General features: G+C 39.2%; 1 protein-coding gene across 9 annotated transcripts in view; it reads right to left on the bottom strand.

The window, feature by feature from the left end:
* LOC148063724 (myomegalin-like) overlaps positions 1-18,800 on the bottom strand; it is a 41,902-nt gene that overhangs the window by 17,280 nt on the left and 5,822 nt on the right. For 6 of the 9 annotated variants that reach the window (XM_087811954.1, XM_087811958.1, XM_087811957.1 and 3 more), the window contains exons 1-10: positions 3,507-5,388; positions 2,311-2,448; positions 2,119-2,238; positions 1,957-2,049; positions 1,602-1,826; positions 1,373-1,531; positions 1,205-1,306; positions 1,003-1,140; positions 754-933; positions 425-619 (exon numbers count right to left, since the gene is read on the bottom strand). In XM_087811954.1, the coding sequence (XP_087668080.1) occupies positions 425-619; positions 754-933; positions 1,003-1,140; positions 1,205-1,306; positions 1,373-1,531; positions 1,602-1,826; positions 1,957-2,049; positions 2,119-2,238; positions 2,311-2,448; positions 3,507-4,805 (2,649 nt within the window). In that variant the 5' untranslated portion in view covers positions 4,806-5,388. Of the gene's footprint in view, positions 1-424; positions 620-753; positions 934-1,002; positions 1,141-1,204; positions 1,307-1,372; positions 1,532-1,601; positions 1,827-1,956; positions 2,050-2,118; positions 2,239-2,310; positions 2,449-3,506; positions 5,389-7,917; positions 7,972-9,289; positions 9,447-9,517; positions 9,676-9,764; positions 9,889-11,401; positions 11,479-17,861; positions 18,319-18,800 lie in introns of those variants that run through there. The other 3 variants (XM_087811960.1, XM_087811962.1, XM_087811959.1) reach the window with 3 other exon arrangements.

Below are 18,800 nucleotides of genomic sequence, written 5' to 3'. Positions count from 1 at the left end.
TTGGCTGAAAGTTTGATCAGTAGTTGTTACTTATTAGCCTGGTGGCACTATCATACTAACTTTTTACTATTATTATTTTTAACATTCCCTGAGTTTAAGACGCCACAAATAAAAATATATTAAATTTATAAAATATATATGTTTTAATTAAATTATTAAAAAACAAGAAGTTGTAACATAGAAATGATTAAATACAAATATTTATTAAAAACAAATTTAACCTCTCTCTATATATATATATATATATATATATATATATAATTAAAATAAAGTAATTAATAACAAAAATGTAATCCTTGAAAAACCGAAACGTTTCAATTAAAAAAAAAAAAAAATTGAAATGTTAAATTTACCCATGATTCCATAGTCTAATGGCACTGATAAACTTCCATAGTGATCGCCAAACCTTGAATATATATATTACCTGCAGGTACTGATCTTTGGTGCTGATGGTGTTCAGCAGGTCCTGGACTTCTGTTTGGTGCTCATTAGACCTTCGACTGCGGTCGGACAGAAGCTCCTGGAAGAGCTTCTCCTTCAGTTCCAGTCGAGCCTTCAGCTCCTCGACGACCTCCGACGGGCCGGCCTGGACTCTGGCCACGAGAGCAGCTGTCAAGTCCTGCCAACAAAACAAGGATCAGTGTCAGCACATCTTGAGTGGAATCAAGAAAAACAGGACACACAGGTTTGTCAACTTTTAAATTTAAAAAACAGCTCTGGGCTGGATTGTAAACAAGTGGTTGTTTGAGTTACTTGTGTCTCGCGGCTGCGCGCCTGCAGAGCCGCCTGCAGCTGCCTGACGGTGCCGTCTTTCTCCAGCAGCGTCTTCCTCTCCTTCTCGTCGCTCTGCTGCTTCAACCACTGCAGATTCCTGTACGCCTCGGCTGCCTGCTCCACCTCCAGCTCTTTACCTCGCACCAGAGCGTCCAGACTCTTCACACACCAACATTCACGTCAATCAAATCCTTTCTTTTAATGCGTGAGAATTATCATCACACTCACCGTGATGGTCTCCCCGTTGTTAGCCAGGATGCAGCGAAGCCTCTCCAGGTCCTGCTCCTTCTCCCTCAGAGCCAGCTGCAGCATCCTCACCTGGTTCTCGTGCTCCTCCAGAAAGCGAAACTTGTCGTCAACGGAGCGCTGAAGAACATGATTCTTTAAATCATCATTCGTTCTCTAAAGTGAGGAGGATTTTATTCATTACCTCCAGAGCCTTGTCTCTCTCTTTGATGCGCTCTCTTAATTTTTCCAGCAAAGCATCTCTTGTTTTGGACTTCCCCTCTGCCTCGGAAATCTCGATGTACTCCTTCAGAAATGACAGAAGGTTAATAAAAGAAACAGGAGAATATGTGATGAATGGAACAACAGATACTTGGAGCTGTCGGTCTTTCTCCTGAAGAGCCTTTTTGAGGTGCAAAATGCTGTTGTTGCTCTCCTGAGCCACCGTCAGTTTCTCCGCCTCACTCTCCTTCAGAGCTGCTTCTTTAGCCTGGAGTTCAGTGCGACTTTTTTGAAGAGCACAACGCAGATCCTGGACAGAAAGAATTTTTTTTTTACATAAACGTCTAATCGAGATTTTAAGTTGTTCAGCGAAGACAAACCTGGTTGTGTTTCTCCGTCATCTCCTTGTGCTGAAGGGCCTCCTGCAGGTCGGAGGTGAGCCGGTCCTTGAACCGGGCCACGTCCTCCTCCTGCCTCTGGCTTTGTCTCAGGCTCCTCTGACTGACCTCCAGCTCCAGACCAAGAGAGAAGAGAGAGCTCTGAACTCCAACCAACTCCTCCTGTAGTTTGGCGAGTGTCAAGGTTTCACAGACGCCTTCTGGAGCCTAAAGAGAGTATTTTTAAAAAGTCATTGGTTTGGATATGAGAATACGCTTCTAAATATTCCACCAAATATATGTTTTTGTTGTAGTTTTAATCATACACTGGGTTATCTTTTTAAGACTTCAATCCCACCTTTCTCTGGGCGAGCTGGTTGCGGTGGACTATTTCTTGGAGCTTGCATAACGTGGTGTTCTGTCCTTCGATCATCTGATACAGCTCCTGGGCCTGCAAGCAGAAGTGTGAGTAATAAAGAAACATTTTTAAAACATGACTTTATGTAACGGGTCAGCTCACCTCACTGTCTTTGGTGCCGATGGACTCCGTGAGGCCCTGGATGGTGCGATCTCGACTTTGAGTGGCGTGGCGGAGCGACCGCAGCTCCGACTCCATCTCGCTCAGCTTCTCCTGCAGCTTCTACGAACGGCAGGTTGTAGATCATATAGTTTCTTAAAGAAATTCACAACAAAGCTAACTAACTAGCTGTACCATGTTGTTAGCTTCGCTCTCGTGCATCTTTGCATTCAAGGTCTGGACCTGGAGCTGGGCCTTCTGCAGCTCATTGACACATTGACCGGCCGCACACTCGTACTGGTTGAGCTGACTCTGCTGCTCCTCCACGAGGTTCTGCAATAAACAAAGAGAAGCAAATAAACCCAAAGCTAAGTTACTGAACAAAAGAAAAAACATCGGCTGCAAAACAGGAGATTGTGTAACCTGTGGTTAAGATTCAGGGAGCGTTCATGTGTACTCTGCAAAGAGAACCTCCGGCACAGTGAATGAAATTCATCATGCATGAGTGCGTGGATTTTCCATGTAACGAGTGTTTTACATAACCAAGTTAAATAGCGCTATTGTGAGCAAAAAAATAGACAAAATAAATATAGTAGGAAGATGAATAAACCAGGGTCGGTTTGTGTTGAAATACAAGATTTGTTTTTTCTAGTTCTGAGGACAAAAAGGCTGGCTTGACTGGGTGGTCTGATATTGCGTGGATCTCTTTGCCTCAAGGGCTCGAATGGAAAATAGGCCGAGTCACTCAGTCTTAATGTCACCCCATATCTAACCTACATAAATGCGCCGCACTAAAAATTAGTGTGTCACTCCTAAATCACAGAATCGACTCAATGACAGTTGGGGTGTAACTGCATGAACAGTAGCTTTGGTATTTATTTCTTAAATTCTCAACCGGTTCTTCCCGGATGAACAGGTCTACGTTATTATTACAGTCGTTGTTACATCTGGTCTGTCACGTGAGAAGATATAAAAAATGCTCACACAGGCAAATTAGGGTGAGCCTGAGCTCATGCCACGCTTGACTGCAAATAGTATTTTCTTGCATGTAAACTACTTAGCTGGACATTTCTCTCGCTGACGTCCTGTCGGTGAAAGCTTATTAAGCAAACTGGCCTTCCTTGAGTGACAGCTGGATTATGCCGCTGGTGAAGATCAAAAAGAAAGAGAGAATTTTGCGTGATAGCTGGACTGCGTGTCAATAAAGTATTCTGGACGGATTAAGAGCAGAAGATACACTAATGTTTCTTGTGTAACTGAAGCACTATAAATGTGAAGACGTGTGTCAAACAACCCTGTAGTGGACTCGGGTCATCCTTTCATAGTCGGGTCGACACCTTATTTCCGTGTAAAAGAGGTATAATAAATATAGCTTCTTGTTTATAGGCTACCTTGTGAGGGGGAGGACGAGGATACTCTTTGTAGGAATCCTCTATAAAGTCATCCATATTGGCCAGGATTCTAAAACCACGATGCATCCCAGCGTCCAGTCGTATTACTGGTGTATCGAACTCTGCCGTTGGTACGTGATTGTCTCCATCGGATCTGAAGGATATTCCCAGTACAGGGTCGGGAAAGCACAGTCTTGTGCCGCCATTACTGGTCCTTTGTCTGTGCAGAACTGGCAGTTTACTGCCCTTGGTGCTTTGGATGGGTCTATAAACCGAGTAGTTTTGTAGCATAAACAGTGCCAGGGCTATGTTTGTTCCAGGGGATTCTGGGTCATGATGCGCCAGCATGTGCTCCTCAGGGAAGGGGTCAGATATACGTTCATATATGAGTTCTTTGGGAGAGCTGTGGGTCCCATATGTTAGAGCCCCAGGCTGAGTGTACTCCCCAGTATCCAGGGATGCAAATGAAGGGCTCGAGCTGGCTCGACCTGCGAGGGTGGGATCACTATCTGAAGTCCTTGATCGATCGTGAGAACCGGGAACAAGGGTTAACGAAGACGGCAGTTCATCGGTTTCCTCCGCATCTTTTCCATCCCCTCCGCCGCCGGTGGCACTCCCTCCGGCAACACTGGCCGAGTACCTCGTTGACGGTCCGCAGGAAAAACTCCTGGCGAGCTTTCTGGGCACCTTGCAAACAGCCTCGTAGTCTGATTCGGCGACACGCCAATGGGAACATCCTCGACATCTTCGAGGTGTGCTTGGCGTACAACGTTGATACCCCGTCACTTCTGAAGGAGGCCCTGCCGAGCATTGATGGTGGTGCTGACCGTCCAGACTGTCATCAGCCCAGGACTCGTACAGAGAGTAGACCAGGTCCTCCTGGAGCAGGGCGCAGTATTTAGCATGGGTTAGACCTGAAATGTCCACCATGCCTTCTTCCGGCCCTTGCTTTTCAACGGATGTTTCATTGCCCTCCTCCGAGTTGGTCTTACGGTACAGTCCGCCGATGCATTGTCTCAACCGGTGCTTCTCCTGCAGCAGGCGTTGCAACCTCTCTATGGACAGAGCCTCGACGCGGGCGATCACGGTGTCAAAGCGGTACATGCGGTCCAGCATGAAGGTGCACTTGGAGCAGGCGAACTCTCCTCTGCCGTCCCGGGTCAGCTCCTGGCCAAGGGCGTGAGAGAGCAGAACCTGCAGATTGAGCTTGGCGGTGGGGTGGAAGATCCATCGCCTTTGGTTCCCACAGAGATCCCGGCCACAGACACGGCACAACTCTTTCATTTTGAGATCAAGCATTCCACAGGCCAGCGGTTTAAAAGATAATACGCCTTGATTTTTTTTCTAGGATTCAGGATTGTGGACACCAAAGAAACTACACCAGAGGCACCACATAAAGCACAATAAATCCTCTTTTAAATAAATTACAGCTTATTGGCAATAGTAACGTCAATGCATCAATATAAGATGAAGACAGACGTCCATGGTTGTTGCTCTTCACAGAAAAAAAAACTGACTTCAAGAAGCCAGCAGGTGGTTCTGTCTCCGCAGGTGCAGTTGGGATGGATTTGGCGCAGACTCCGACGGTCCTCCTGACGCCTCAGAAATCAAATCCAAAACATAATTTTCAAGCTTATTTCTGACGGTGATCATCGGTTCTTCAGCTCGGAACCATCCGTGTGTGTCACGAAAACATGGATCGCTTCATCACGACCTCAGGATCCTCAACTATCCGCTGTCTTTCACACCGACGCACGCCAGCGACACCAGTCCAGGACAGTACTCGGGTTCTACCGCCGATCTTCGAATCCGTAGCAGGCGCGTTTCGTTCATTTCAGTGGTGAAGGTGAGGGGCGAACACGGCGAGCAGGATCCCAGAGCGACCCCCAGATCTTCCGGACAGATAACGCCGAGACTGCCTGGACTAGACCTGCAGCGGCGGAGCGAACCATTCGAGAACACCGGGGATGGGGGGGAGCCCGGGTGATACCACACCGTAATTCTTGATGTTACACGAATATCCTTTATTTGGCTCAAATGACCGAACGGATTACTATTTAAAACAACTTTTAAAATGCGAGATATGTCTGTCCTACGTTTATAAATACATTTTTAAAATCATGTGAACGCTTCCTTTCCCCCCTGCCGTGTTTCATGAGATCCACTCGCCCCAGTAAGCAAGTGAAATGCTCAGGAACATTAGTGACGCTCTGTAAAATTAATGGTCTCTACAATGTGATGCTCTGTGTTCTATTTACCATCACATGCTGTACACGAAGGGAAAAATAAATAGTTCTACAGCATTGGTAATTAACAATGTATTTTTGTACGTGTTCATGTTTAAAAATAATGAACACACGAGTTGGAAATAACTTGTTATATCATCAATTAAATAAAAGGTATATCAATAACTGTATAAATATGTGTAAATATAGATCTAATACTACATTTATGTTCTTTTAAAATACACATACATGTCGTTTATCACAACCACGGAGAGTAAAATAAGCTTTAAATTAGAGGATTAAATCCTCATTATGGCGAATTTATATTTAAGAACCTCTATTAGTAGGAATTAAAGCTAATATATTGCTAGTTCATATTTAATATATATGCTGGATAATGCAATGTCAAATTTAATACCAATAAAGCTTTCTAATAGTACAAACAATTTCAAAAGAAAAAGGTGACGTCACCAGAAAGACATCTCTCGTCTTTACTGACTGACCAAATGCACTTTTGACAAATGTTTAAATGCCGAACTGAGAAAGAGCAGCAGGTTGATCATTAAAAACATCTTAGTCAATGTTTTTTAATAGCAAACAGAAAAGGCAAAGTAAACACAAGTGTGTTTGGTGTCTCTATTGTACTATCGGTCGCTGTTCCAATACTTCCGACCAATCAGAAAAAAAGCTAACAAAAAGTTACTAAATAAAACATTTTAATAGAATAACTCACATATAAATGAATTACCATCACATGATAGGAATGGGTTCATATGTTTAACTTCAGTGTTCAAGTCATGCTGAATAACCATGTTGTCGAGGTTATTTAAAGAATGCCCCGGTACCAATGTTCTAAACAATGACTCGACTGTGATGCTCACACAACATGATCTTTTTTGGCGGGGTCACCATTTTGTCAGCTGGTTTTACAATGTGATGATAACAAAAATATTTATAGATTTATAATGTTTATTTTAAACATCATTATCATTTTATCTCTCTTATGATTAAGTACAAGGCATCTACTTTCAAAACCTTTATTTTGTAGTATCACGAATATGTGTAACGTTTAGTTTGAGTTGATACAAAATGACTAAAAGCCAAGATTATTTAAAAATAGAAAGTATTGGATTGATTTCCATCTGTTTAATGAGCCGGTCTGGCTTCAGTTGTAACAGACTTTAACTGGTTATTATCTTCCACTGTTTTGTGTACACACGGATTTGATCGCACAAGGCAAGTGTCTGGGGAACTAATTAAGAGCTCTTGTGTGCGACCGTCTGAAACAACACAACTTGATATCGGAGTGTCCGTTGTGAAAGTCGTCTTGACCTATCGACAATCCGGCTGAAACCGGACCCACAAATCTGCCGACCAGTGAGATGCCTGCATGCACACACGTACGCCTGAATGAAGGGACCTCATGGGAATGTGTACACACAAACACACAACCACGCAAAGGAGTGCATACACACACACAAACACACACAAGCAGGAGCATACACAGCACCTGTGTGTCTCACAGCTTTGTATCCATTATCAATTATACAACCTTTGGAAAATAGTATCTTACTAAATTGCAAAGGTATATCAGTTTTGTTTTGTTTTTTAAACTTTATTTGTAATCTCTGTTCCTTATCTTATCTTAAACACTGACATCTATTTATGTCATATTGACTCAGAATTGATAAACCATTAATCAACCTTTAAACAAATTGTGTAACAGAGCAATTAAACACATAGACCGACAGAACAAATGTTTGTAGGTGCCAAATATCAGGATGAAATATGATGTTGTATATCTTCTATACACTGTGACTTCCTACCATCACAGCTCTAGTGGTTACACAGACGTATCAGGACTAATGTGTCCTTGGGGAATATTGTCACTGTCGGTAAGGATGGTGATGTAATGAGATTCTGGCACGTTGTGTGATTAGATAAACCACAGGAAGGATGGGGGAAGCGCCGAGGAGGAAGATAAAACTGTTCAAAAACCATTAAAAAACACTTTATAAAGCTTTGATTGAGAATACAAATGGAATCTATGCTAAATTATTTGTGTGTCGCTATTGGATTTAAGGAGCGATAAGTGATGTTGCTCTGACCCTTAGTGGAGAAATGGCTCTTATGATGAGAGGAAATTGATTTAAAAAGATAAAGCCAAACATATTCAGAAACCTTACCTGCATTTCCTGTTCAATTCGGAGTCTCTCTTGTCCAAGTTCCTCTTGGTAGAACTGCAAAATAAAATGTTAACGTTAAACCTTAAAGAAGAAAATATTAGAAACCATCAGTCTCGATTTAAGAGAGAAGCCTTATGACACAAATTCTATCGTTATACTACAGTATAATTCTCTCCATCCATCTGTCTATTCCCCCCATCAGCAAGAGGTCGTCAACACTGAGTGAGTCTGGTTCTGCTTGAGGTTTCTGCCTCAAGTTTTTTCTCACTACTGCCACACTGTGATTCACTTAATTGTTGTTGTCACACTGGGATCAGTTTTTCTTTTATCCTCTAAAGTATAACTTAAACTTTAAAGTGTCTCGAGATAACTTAGTTATAATATGAGACTCAAAATTTTAATGAAATTAAATTGAATATAGTATTAAAGTAGTAATTTAACCAGGGACATGGGGTCAGGGGAGGCAGGTGAAGAAGATGCGCAATCTATCACAAACTGTGTTGATACATGCAACTGACGCGCGCCTGCTGCCGTATCTCTGAATGTTGACAATATAATGCTCACAGATGTGTTTATTTGCCTTGATTTTCCACAGTCTGGCTGATGCATTAAACCATTACAGTTTAATGTTCGTAAGGGTCTTATTTAGTGTCGCTGATCCGAAATACAACTGCAGTGAAAAGGCAAAGTTGGAGGCACATGCTAATGAGCCTCCACAAACTATGACACATCTATTGAGGCGTAGAGACTTTTAAAACTAAAGAAAATATGGTGGACTTATAAGGTTTGTGTGGCGAAAGAAAGGTGCATGGACTTTATCTACAGATTTAATTAAGACCAGAAACAGTATAAAAATTGTATAAAAAAAGAGATAAAACAAAGTAAAATACAATAGAATATGTTTTTCTCACGCTTATTTTGACCCATTTAATACTCAAAATTTTTCTTTTCACCAAAATAAACATTGTTCTGGTTTGCATAAATCTAACCAATCAGGGAAGGAAGGCCTGACGCAATATGAACCAATCAGAAGCAACAAAAGGCAGGTCTTTCTGTCATTTCAGCACCATCTGTCTGACACTGTCTCTCTGTATTCTTCACTCTTGAGCCAAACTTAAATATTAACAGTAAATCCCGACAAATGCTGCTGAGATATGAAATAACCAGTAGTGAATTGAATAAGCTACTCTTTAGGGTTTATATACTAAAGGAGTCAGTGCCTCACCAACCATGAACCTCATCGCACGTCACTGAGAATAACGTATCTAACAGAAACAAGATGATCTGAAAATGTAACTTAAACCATAGACAGTCAAGATTATACGTTAAACATAGTTACAAAAGACGGATTACAGAAAGTATAAAACTCTACCTCCACATCCTTGTCCTTCTGCAGCAGAGAGGACGACAGCTCCTGGACCTCTCCCTCCAGCTCGCCCACCCTTCGTGTGAGGGTCCTCTTCTCTCCACTCAGCTCTGTGATCAGAACATCTTTGGAGCGCAGCTCTCTGGCCAGCTCCTCTATCACCCTGGATGTGGACAAAACATTTATTGTGGCTGATATTCTAACACTTAACGCTGTGTTTTAAGGAATATTCACCTGTCTTTGTGGATGTTGGACGGGGAGAGGAGGCTCAGAGGCCCCTCGTCCTCCGGCATGTCCTCCATGGGCGTGTCCAGTGACAGGAGGGATGCATGGGACTGGGATCCAGCCAGAGAGGCCATCCTCTCGGCTTGACTGCGGGCTAGCTGGGCCTCCTGCAAACACCCACACAGATGGTAATGTAAAAAGATGACTGGTGTGCTGTATGTGTCAGTATGACAACGGAGCGAGTGGGAAGACAAACCTCCTGCAGGAGCTGGATCTTTGTCTCCAGAACCTGCTGCATGTGGTCAATCTCCTGTTGTCTGTCCTGACACCGTCTCTGCAGCTCCACCTCATTGTGAGTGCTCAAGCTCTCGGCTGTCGTGCTGTTGAAACGACATGAATGTAAAGCAGAAATTGAATCAGACTGTGTAGATATCATGTCATGTTTTCAACTCATCTCTATTATAACAACTACGTTTTTTGTTTTGTTTTGGTTGTCGAAGTGAAAACAATGGTCAGTCACACCCTGAAGTGGACAGTGATTGGTCTGGTTAATGCTACAATACATATTTTATTATGTGTTAACTCACAGCACTTTATATAGACCTGATGTTTTATATATTTATTTTCTAATAACTCAGACAAAATAACACAGAAATATTCACCCCTGCTGGTGGAAACTACAGGTTGCAGGCGACACTTTTGTACATTTGTAGACTGGCTTCTCTTAAAAACAATTAATTACTTTATGAAGTCAATAAATCAATTTTTTTATGCATTACTAAAAAGAAATTACATTTATAAAACTCACTTAATTACAATTGCACATTTTTCAATAGCAATAATGTTGGGTTTATAATTAATATAATACAAAAGATAATAAAAATGCATGAACATAAAACGATCGAGGTGAAAATGTATGGATTTATTAACATTAAATATTAAAGAATTGAGAGAAAAAGAAAATACATCAAATATATATATATATAATTTTAAAAAATGAAAGCAAGAAAATCTGACAATAACATCCTCATTAAAATAAAATGTTGTTTTATTTAAAGAAAATAATTAAATAAATAGTCGAAAAAAATACATGGAAAAAATATTATTAAATTAAATTACAGTGAAAATGTGTTAGTTTGTGTTTAAATATTTTCATTAAGTATTTAACAATAAGAACAGAAGAAAATATCATAAATCGAACTATCTCTCATTTCAATAAGAAATGTTAAAGAAAAGTAGAAAATAAATAAATCACTAAGTCAATACAATTATGTTCAATGTTTAATATGATGCTTTGAATATATTGATTAGTGTTTTAAAGTGTATTCGTATAAGTAATAATTAACATATTTTTATCTTTATTCTAACATCCTTCACGCTCCAACCCTAACAGCAACTGTGCGTCCGCCAGGCAACAGTGCTATCCCAGAATTCCTGCTCCCAGAATGGCAGACGCCACCGTGTCGCCATGAGTCCTCTTCTGGACGTCGGCTCCTTCGCGTTTTTAACTCTCTTCGCCACATGCATCAGCTCAAATAACTGGGATATTTTGAACCAGTCGTGTGCAGATATGTTGGGGTGCATTAGATAAATGAGCCAATATTCATATGAGAAGCAGACAAGAGTGTCTGCAGACAGTTGAGGTGTGACCCACGGAAATAGAAGACTATTTGACCGTCTTTAATGATGGGGATTGATGCATACATGAGCTGCTGAAGCCATTTTAGAAACAACTCATGTTTGTCATCTGCATCAATGGCAACTTTATTAATTGAGTCTAAGTGATCATATTCAATATGATTATTTTTCACATGTGATGTTTGTACACACTATTTTGTTTCTTCATAAGAATATTTAATGAACTCTATATGAGAATCTTTATTTGTTACTCACAGGGCTTTGTCCAGCAGCTGCTGTTTCTCCTGGAGCTCCTGCTTCAAGCTCTCTACTTCCACCTTCAGCTCGATGTTCTGCAGAAGATTAAAGAAAAGATAAATAAGTTAACATATTGTAAATAAACACAGGACAACGATCAACATGTTTGCTCTTATCCAGCTGCCTACTAGAAATTAACCACTCAGATGTATTATTGCATATCATTTCTTTATAAATATTAAGTACGATCTTTCTAGACCAGAGTCACAGACCTCAAACCCCGAGCTGGGGTGTAAGGCTGGATCAGATCACTGGTGTAAGGTCTGACCATGAATAGATCTGAAAGTAAGAACCAGAATTTTAAATTTGATCCTGAAAGAAACTGGCAGCCAGTGCGGAGTTTTAAGGATCGGGGAAATGTGAGTTCATCTACTAGAGCGGCTCAGAATTCTGCCTGAAGAGTTTTGTATTAACTGCGGGCGAGACAGTGTATTAAGTTTAATTATATTCCCGGAGTATGAGGGAACGATGGTGTCGCATTATTATTGGAAATGGCAACAAAGGCTTTGGAAAAATAATTCAGCAAAACCAGGAACAAGGAACTATGGAGGTAGGCTTGCATCTTTATATATCTTTATTATCAAAGAAAAGAAAAGAAAAAATGTCTGTAATCAGAAAAAACTACTTTCAAATAAAATGTTGCTACAATTAAAAAAACAGACAAACTTTAAACTTTTTAACTTCTATTAAAAAACACAAAAAAGATTACCTGAAACATTTTTAAAACTTTTGGTAAAGTAACTTTAATGTAATCTTAGTTTAAACATTTTCTTTGATTAAGTAACTTTTTGCTTTTGTCATTTTTGATTGAAGCGACCTGTTCTTTAAATTTAAAACTTCTTTATTTCATTCATTTATTTCACTTTTTTTGAAAAAACAAATCCATCTCCATAGATTACAAGCACGCAGAATTGGTGGGATTGTTTCCAAACTGGACATCACAAAACTCTAACATGAATCTATAGCTTGTCCATGTTTTTCCAGGAGAACATGGCTGTAGTATATTTAGAGTGTCAATATTCAGAGTGGCCCCAGGGGCCAAAGGCCAAAAATCCACAGGTTGTTTACTCGCTGGGGTCCAGGGGGGACATCAATGGACCAACCAGGAGCAACAAACGAGCCGGGAGCCTTAACAGGGCTCATTCTTTCCATTCTGACCTCAGACCGAGGGGACAAGAACAGTTTGTCTGTCGGAATCTGTTCCAGGCTCTGATCTATTAGCTGCTCTTATTGGAATTATCACTCGCTTCAGTGCTGCCAGGTTCCAGGTCACCTCACAACAATTGTGACCCGTCATTTGTACTACTATCTCGTTTACTCAGTACACTGAAACAAAGTGAGTATTCAATCTACAATAAAAAGAAAAATAGCATTACTTCTGAATGGAGATGGACAAATGTTGTTGAATTGATATAAACAATTGTATGGTTCAATGGGAATATGTTTTCAATGTGAGCCCTTTTTATTTTTTAATCAACAGGTTAGCAAAAAGACTGATATAGACTGCAGGTCGGTAAAATGTAAAAATGGTAATTGAAGCAGATTTACTGAGCTAAACATAAAACAGACAAAGATTTTCAATAAAAGCTGTTTATTTGCCTGATGTCAACTCAGGTCTTTGTCAATTATCAAAGCAGAAATGAATAAAAAAAAAAAAGTAAAACTATCAACTGTATTCAATCTATTCAATGATTCCAAAAAATGTTTTTATAAAATATTTCCAAAACGGCAAGCTTATCCGAATCAGAAACTTTTTATCACCAGGAACACAACACAGGAATTTGTTATAGTATCAGGACTAAATATAAAAATTAAATAATGTAAGTGAAATAAAAAGAGATTCATAAAATGAAGTAGTAGTTCTACTACGGTAGTTTAATTGTAAAAATACATTTAATAATATTATTTAAATAAAATAAGAAAACACCAATATAATACATTTTAAACCTCCTTTTAAACCTCCATCAAATGATGCTATTACAAATTAAAAAAAAAAAACCCTAACCCTAACTTTGCCAAGAAGGTTCCACCATAGTGGTTTAATCAGTCTTTCAATAACTGGAAAAAGGATAAAAGTGACCCAAGGCCCTAAAACATATAGATAATGCAGAGACAACACAACACATTTGATGACAGGCCAACAGGTCACCTTGACCCAGAGAAAACACAAGGTTTAAGAAAATATTCAACTTAATAAATAGAATAAGAGCATTATTATTGTAATATATTATTTATATAGCGCTTTTCCAGACCAGAGTCACAAAGCACTTAAACAATCAAAACAATACTCAATAAAATATATACTAAAAGGTCAAGGGTGTCAAAAAATTAGCTAATGACAAAGTCCTGTCCCTATCACTGCAATCATTCAAATTTAGCAAAAGAAACTATACATCATATACCACGAAATATAATTATGTCTAATCACATTACAATCTCCCAAAATGCCCTATACCTGTGTTGTAAGAAGTTCAACGTAACGTTAAAATGTAATAAATCACTGAACGTTTTTTCAAACCTTTACTGATTTCAGACACATTATTATTAATGTGATTAACCAATATTTTGCATTAATTGATAATTATTTGAGCAAATATTAAAATCTTGAAAATGTAAATAACTTTATTGCCTCAAAAAAAACAAAGTAAGAGAACAAACGAAGGTTCAACTCCACCATCCTTTAAGCAAGCGAGCATTGAGACGTCATTTTTAAAATAGTGTTCTCTGACTAACCAAAGTGTTATAATAATGGCGTGACTCACACGGGAGGCAGCTGATCGTGTGTCAACAAACCATCTTCCAGTCAGGGAGCCATTTTCCCATCTGAAAAACAGCTCTATATATAGATACCCATTACTTTGCCCCGGCTATTTTAGCCCCTGTTGGCCAGTGGACCCTCAGCAACAGGGACTAACTGGAGAAGGGAGGAGGCCCACGAGCCTCCAGCAATATAACAGGTGTATTAATATTATAGAGTCACATGTGAATGAGTGAAGCATCACAAAGATAATGTAACATGTCAGTCTGAAGGATCGTACTGAGAGATTTTTAATCTCCTAAATTACTTTCAGGCCACATGATACATGAGGTTTCCACAGTGAGCTGACATGTTCCTTGGCTGTATTCTGGAACACCTGTGAGGCAAATATTGCGCTGCCAAGATGTCAGCAAAAAACAGGACGACAGTCCACTTGACAGGACACAACCAGAAGGTGCTGCTTTCTATCTGCTTCCAACACACAAACCTGACTCTCCAAAGGGGTTTTCGGAGAATTTGGCAGCTCATCCAACCAGCCTCACAACCGTAGACCACGTGTCACCTCCACATCCAGCATGTCCGAGATCGTCTCAGACCACCATCTCAGATTTATTATTCAGATAGAAATTCAGTAGAACCGTAAAGAAGAGCTTGTATCCTCCTTGGTATGGACAAATATTTAAAATATGACTTAAAATCTAAAAGTATTATTACATTTAGACCTTCTCCAGACTGCTTAGAGTAGACTATACATCAGGGAAAATTACTTTCTCATAATATTAACTTCACTTTAGGATATTCTGTCATTAAATAGTCGGGTTGTGTACTTATAGATGGCTTGTGACAAAAGAGACTGCTTTCATTTTGTTGTGAAAGCTGCTGCATCCTCTTGTCCTCAGTCACTTCCCGGATCTTGCAGAATTGAATCGATCATTTAAACATAAAGGAACTATGATAAAAAAAATTAACTTGAATTTAAAGCCAAAATAAATAAATAAATAAAAGACGAAATTAAGTATAAATTGATACAATGCTGTTAAATATCGATATGTAAGTGTATCAATATTTTCTTACGCCCGTCATAAATGGACGGCACAGTATGCCACGTGAGGTGCAGGTCAATCAGAGGAGCTGAGTGTCAGGAACCCCAGGGGGCAAACGCATATTCCATGTCACCTGGACACTGACAAATACAAGCGATAAACAAGTTCTCAGGACTCTATAAATAGCCGGCGGGATCTCAAAGAGATCACTATGTGCTCAACACAACACCTATGCTCTCTCTGAAAAACGTTCAGCACGCCCAGCCAACACCATCAGCTCCTCAGGTGACAAGTCAAGAGCAAAGATTCAACCAACAATGAGAAATTGATCCGAAATGATTGATGTTCCAGCGCAAAGGCGAGGATTAAAAATCCAGCTTGACGTGGGGGATCACTTTACTCAATCAGCGTTGGTATGCAGTGATTGGTGCGAACCCCCCAGCGCTGGACCAGCCACAGGATCAGATTCTGGTGGATATCAAAGGGGAGCTGATGATCAGCAGAGATTTGGAGGAGGCAGGAAAACAAGACTCGGGTTTTAAACTTTGGCTGACTTGCGTAAAGAGAGGACAGCTGAGACTGGTCACCCTCCTGGAGCTGCATGGACACGAGAGCAAAGTACACACAATAAAATTGATTTAATTTTAGAGCTAAAGTATAAGCAGTGAGGTTTTAAGACCACTTTAGTGAGAAAAAAAACTTTTATTAACCACTCTGTTGGATAAATATTACAACCTCTACTCAAATATTTAATTTAAAGACAGCTGTATTTAATCACAGGAACATGAGGCTCCCAGCATTTAAAACTCAACTCACTTTGACTATTGGGAGATATTTCTACAGTAAAAATATATAATAGTTAAGATCTTCTGGCCACAATTGTGTAAAATAATGACTAAAATATTAATAAGCAAGTAAACTTTAATGATCCACGTCATACAGATTTGCAACAAGCTTATTTGACATGGTCTTGTTTTCTCATGTATCTTTTCATCTTCAACTATTTCTTCATGCTGCTATTTTCTAAATAACTTTGACTTTGATATTGACTTCAAGAAAAATTATATGTATTTTTTCTTTCTATTAAATGTTTTTTTTTAGGGCTAAACCTAATTAAATATACCCTTAAGACAAGTGCAAGGTAGTATATTTTAAGGGTCAACAAATGTCAAACTTTTCTAACTTACTGACATGTTTCAAATGTTAGTCTTCCTCTCCAAAATGCATGAGTAGGTTTTAAGTTATAACTTTACTTAATAAAGTTCCCCCCCTTTCTGAAATTTCGGTGAACGAGAGGTAACGAGAGTGGAGTCCATTATGACGTAATAATGGCTTCACTCCTGCTCCAGCCAGCTGCTATCACGCCTGCTTTGTTTATACAACGAGTCCCCTCGATTGATGACATATGGTAACAAACATCAACTCTTAACCAATCACAGCAGGGTGGGTGCGGTTATGGTAAACAACATTTAATCTTCACAATTACATTTATTGTTTTCAGTGGGCGGGGCTTTAGCACATTTTCTAATGTAAATATTTAAATGAAAAGAGTTTTGTACAAACAGACACATACTGATGAGTACAATAGATTCCAACATCTATTTAAGATACACTTAACTCAACACATTAGTTGCCCCATAACGTAACGTTTGATTCCCTAAAGGACAGGAAAATGTTCCTGAAGCAAATTTTTTGATTTGTTGTTGATAAATTCAAGGAAATAATTAATCTTTAACAAAAACCCAACATGATGTTGATCCTTGTAGGCTTTTATAGTAATTACAATTTAAGATAAATGTACTTGCATCTAAGAGTGACCTATCTGTACTACTAAAAAGGCTTTACATTTCATTTATCATGCTCTCATGATAAATCACGTTTCACACATGTTTTTAATGTAGTCTATTATCATAATTTATATTGGATACAATTAAAGGCTTGATGTTTTCCGTAATTCTTCAAATTACAAAGTCAAAAAAAATATGTAATACATATGATTAAACTCACGCCTTTATTTAACTATGAAATATAAATTTCATACACCATCAAAGAACAAACTGGTTTCACTTTTTATTCATTAACATTTTCCCATGGGTAGAAAATGTAAAAAAAAAAAAAAAATGTTGTGTATTTATTTATTTGTTGGCTAAGTAAGACGTTTACTGCCAGTCAAAGTGTTAAAAAGATACATATTTAATTGGTATTTAATGCATTAATGAGGCACTCTGAACCAATTAAATGATCCTGAAATGTAAGTTTTGATTTTTGTTTTTAATCTTATATTAAAAGCATCTTTTGAAAATAACATCCATTTAAAAAATGACTTACTTACTTATTAATTGAAGTTGCTTTTATTGTAAAAAATAAATGAAGCTGCACAAGTTGGAAACAAACCAAAAAGGTTTCTGCAGCGATTGCATAACACAAGATTTTTTGGAATTTCAGTCCCACTCGAAAAAGCTCTGCGTAAAACTAACGCATGCCAGGTCACTTCACCTCATATCAGCTGGATCAACAAACAGTGGCAGCTGTTCACTCAACAAGCAACTCAACATCAACACAGTTGTTTGGTTCCAGCGTTACATCGAAACATTTTTGACAATCATGAAGTTCTCACCGTTCGATAGACATCCTCGCTGCTCTCCTCGTACTTCTGCTGTATCCTCTCCTCCAGGAAGTAGATACGGAGCTTGAGGCTGAAGTTCTCCTTCTTGAGGTCATTCAGGTGCTGCGATAAAGTACGGTAGCCGTTAGACATGGCCGTCACTGAGCGCCGACACTGTTAAACATGTCCGTTATAGATGAAAAAATCGACTTGAAAATTGTCTCTGGTTCTACAGAGAAGATGGGGCTCATTTTAGAACAACCATCGAGTCATGTCCATAGATGCTGGTACCAGCGTCATCCTCATGTGCCACCAGAGGAAAAAAATAATATTTACAAAAGGGGCATCTGGATAACACAACACACACACAATAGTAAGCACATGTGCACACTCGTACAAACACACACACACAATCTAAAAGGGTGCAGAGAATATCTCTGCAGTCATCCTGGTCACAGATGCAACCAAGTCAGCTCCATCCTGAGTTGTGAGCTACCAGCAGTTGGGACAGAAGCTTATTTTACTGGACGAGACATCCCAGGAATCCCAGACTGCCAAGGGAGATGGGGTTGGAAGTGAGGGAGGGGGAGGGATCACACACACTTGTGATATGAAGGGGGATTGAGCCTGTCCACAAAATGGAAGTGTTGAAAAGAATTAACATGAGAGAGAGAAGAGACTAGCTCAAACGTGTCGTGACCTTATCCTAAATATCAATAAGAGACATTTGACATTGACCGTGACTGTGTTTATATTTTGAAACACAAGAGAAAGTGTTTAAAAAAAGCAGCAAAAATAATATTTTAACAGAAAACCTGTTTGAAATTAGTTGTATTACAGGATTTTCAATGTTATTTAAAAAAAAAATTTAAACTCATAAACTTTGTCTTACATGACTTTGGCTACTCTGTTATAATAACTTAATAATACCTAAATTAATATACTAAATTA

Source organism: Callionymus lyra, chromosome 16, assembly GCF_982586985.1.
Source record: "Callionymus lyra chromosome 16, fCalLyr1.hap1.1, whole genome shotgun sequence".
Taxonomy (NCBI): Eukaryota; Metazoa; Chordata; class Actinopteri; order Syngnathiformes; family Callionymidae; genus Callionymus; species Callionymus lyra.
Note: the sequence above shows the minus strand (reverse complement) of the source record. Positions and strands in the feature narration are given on the sequence as shown.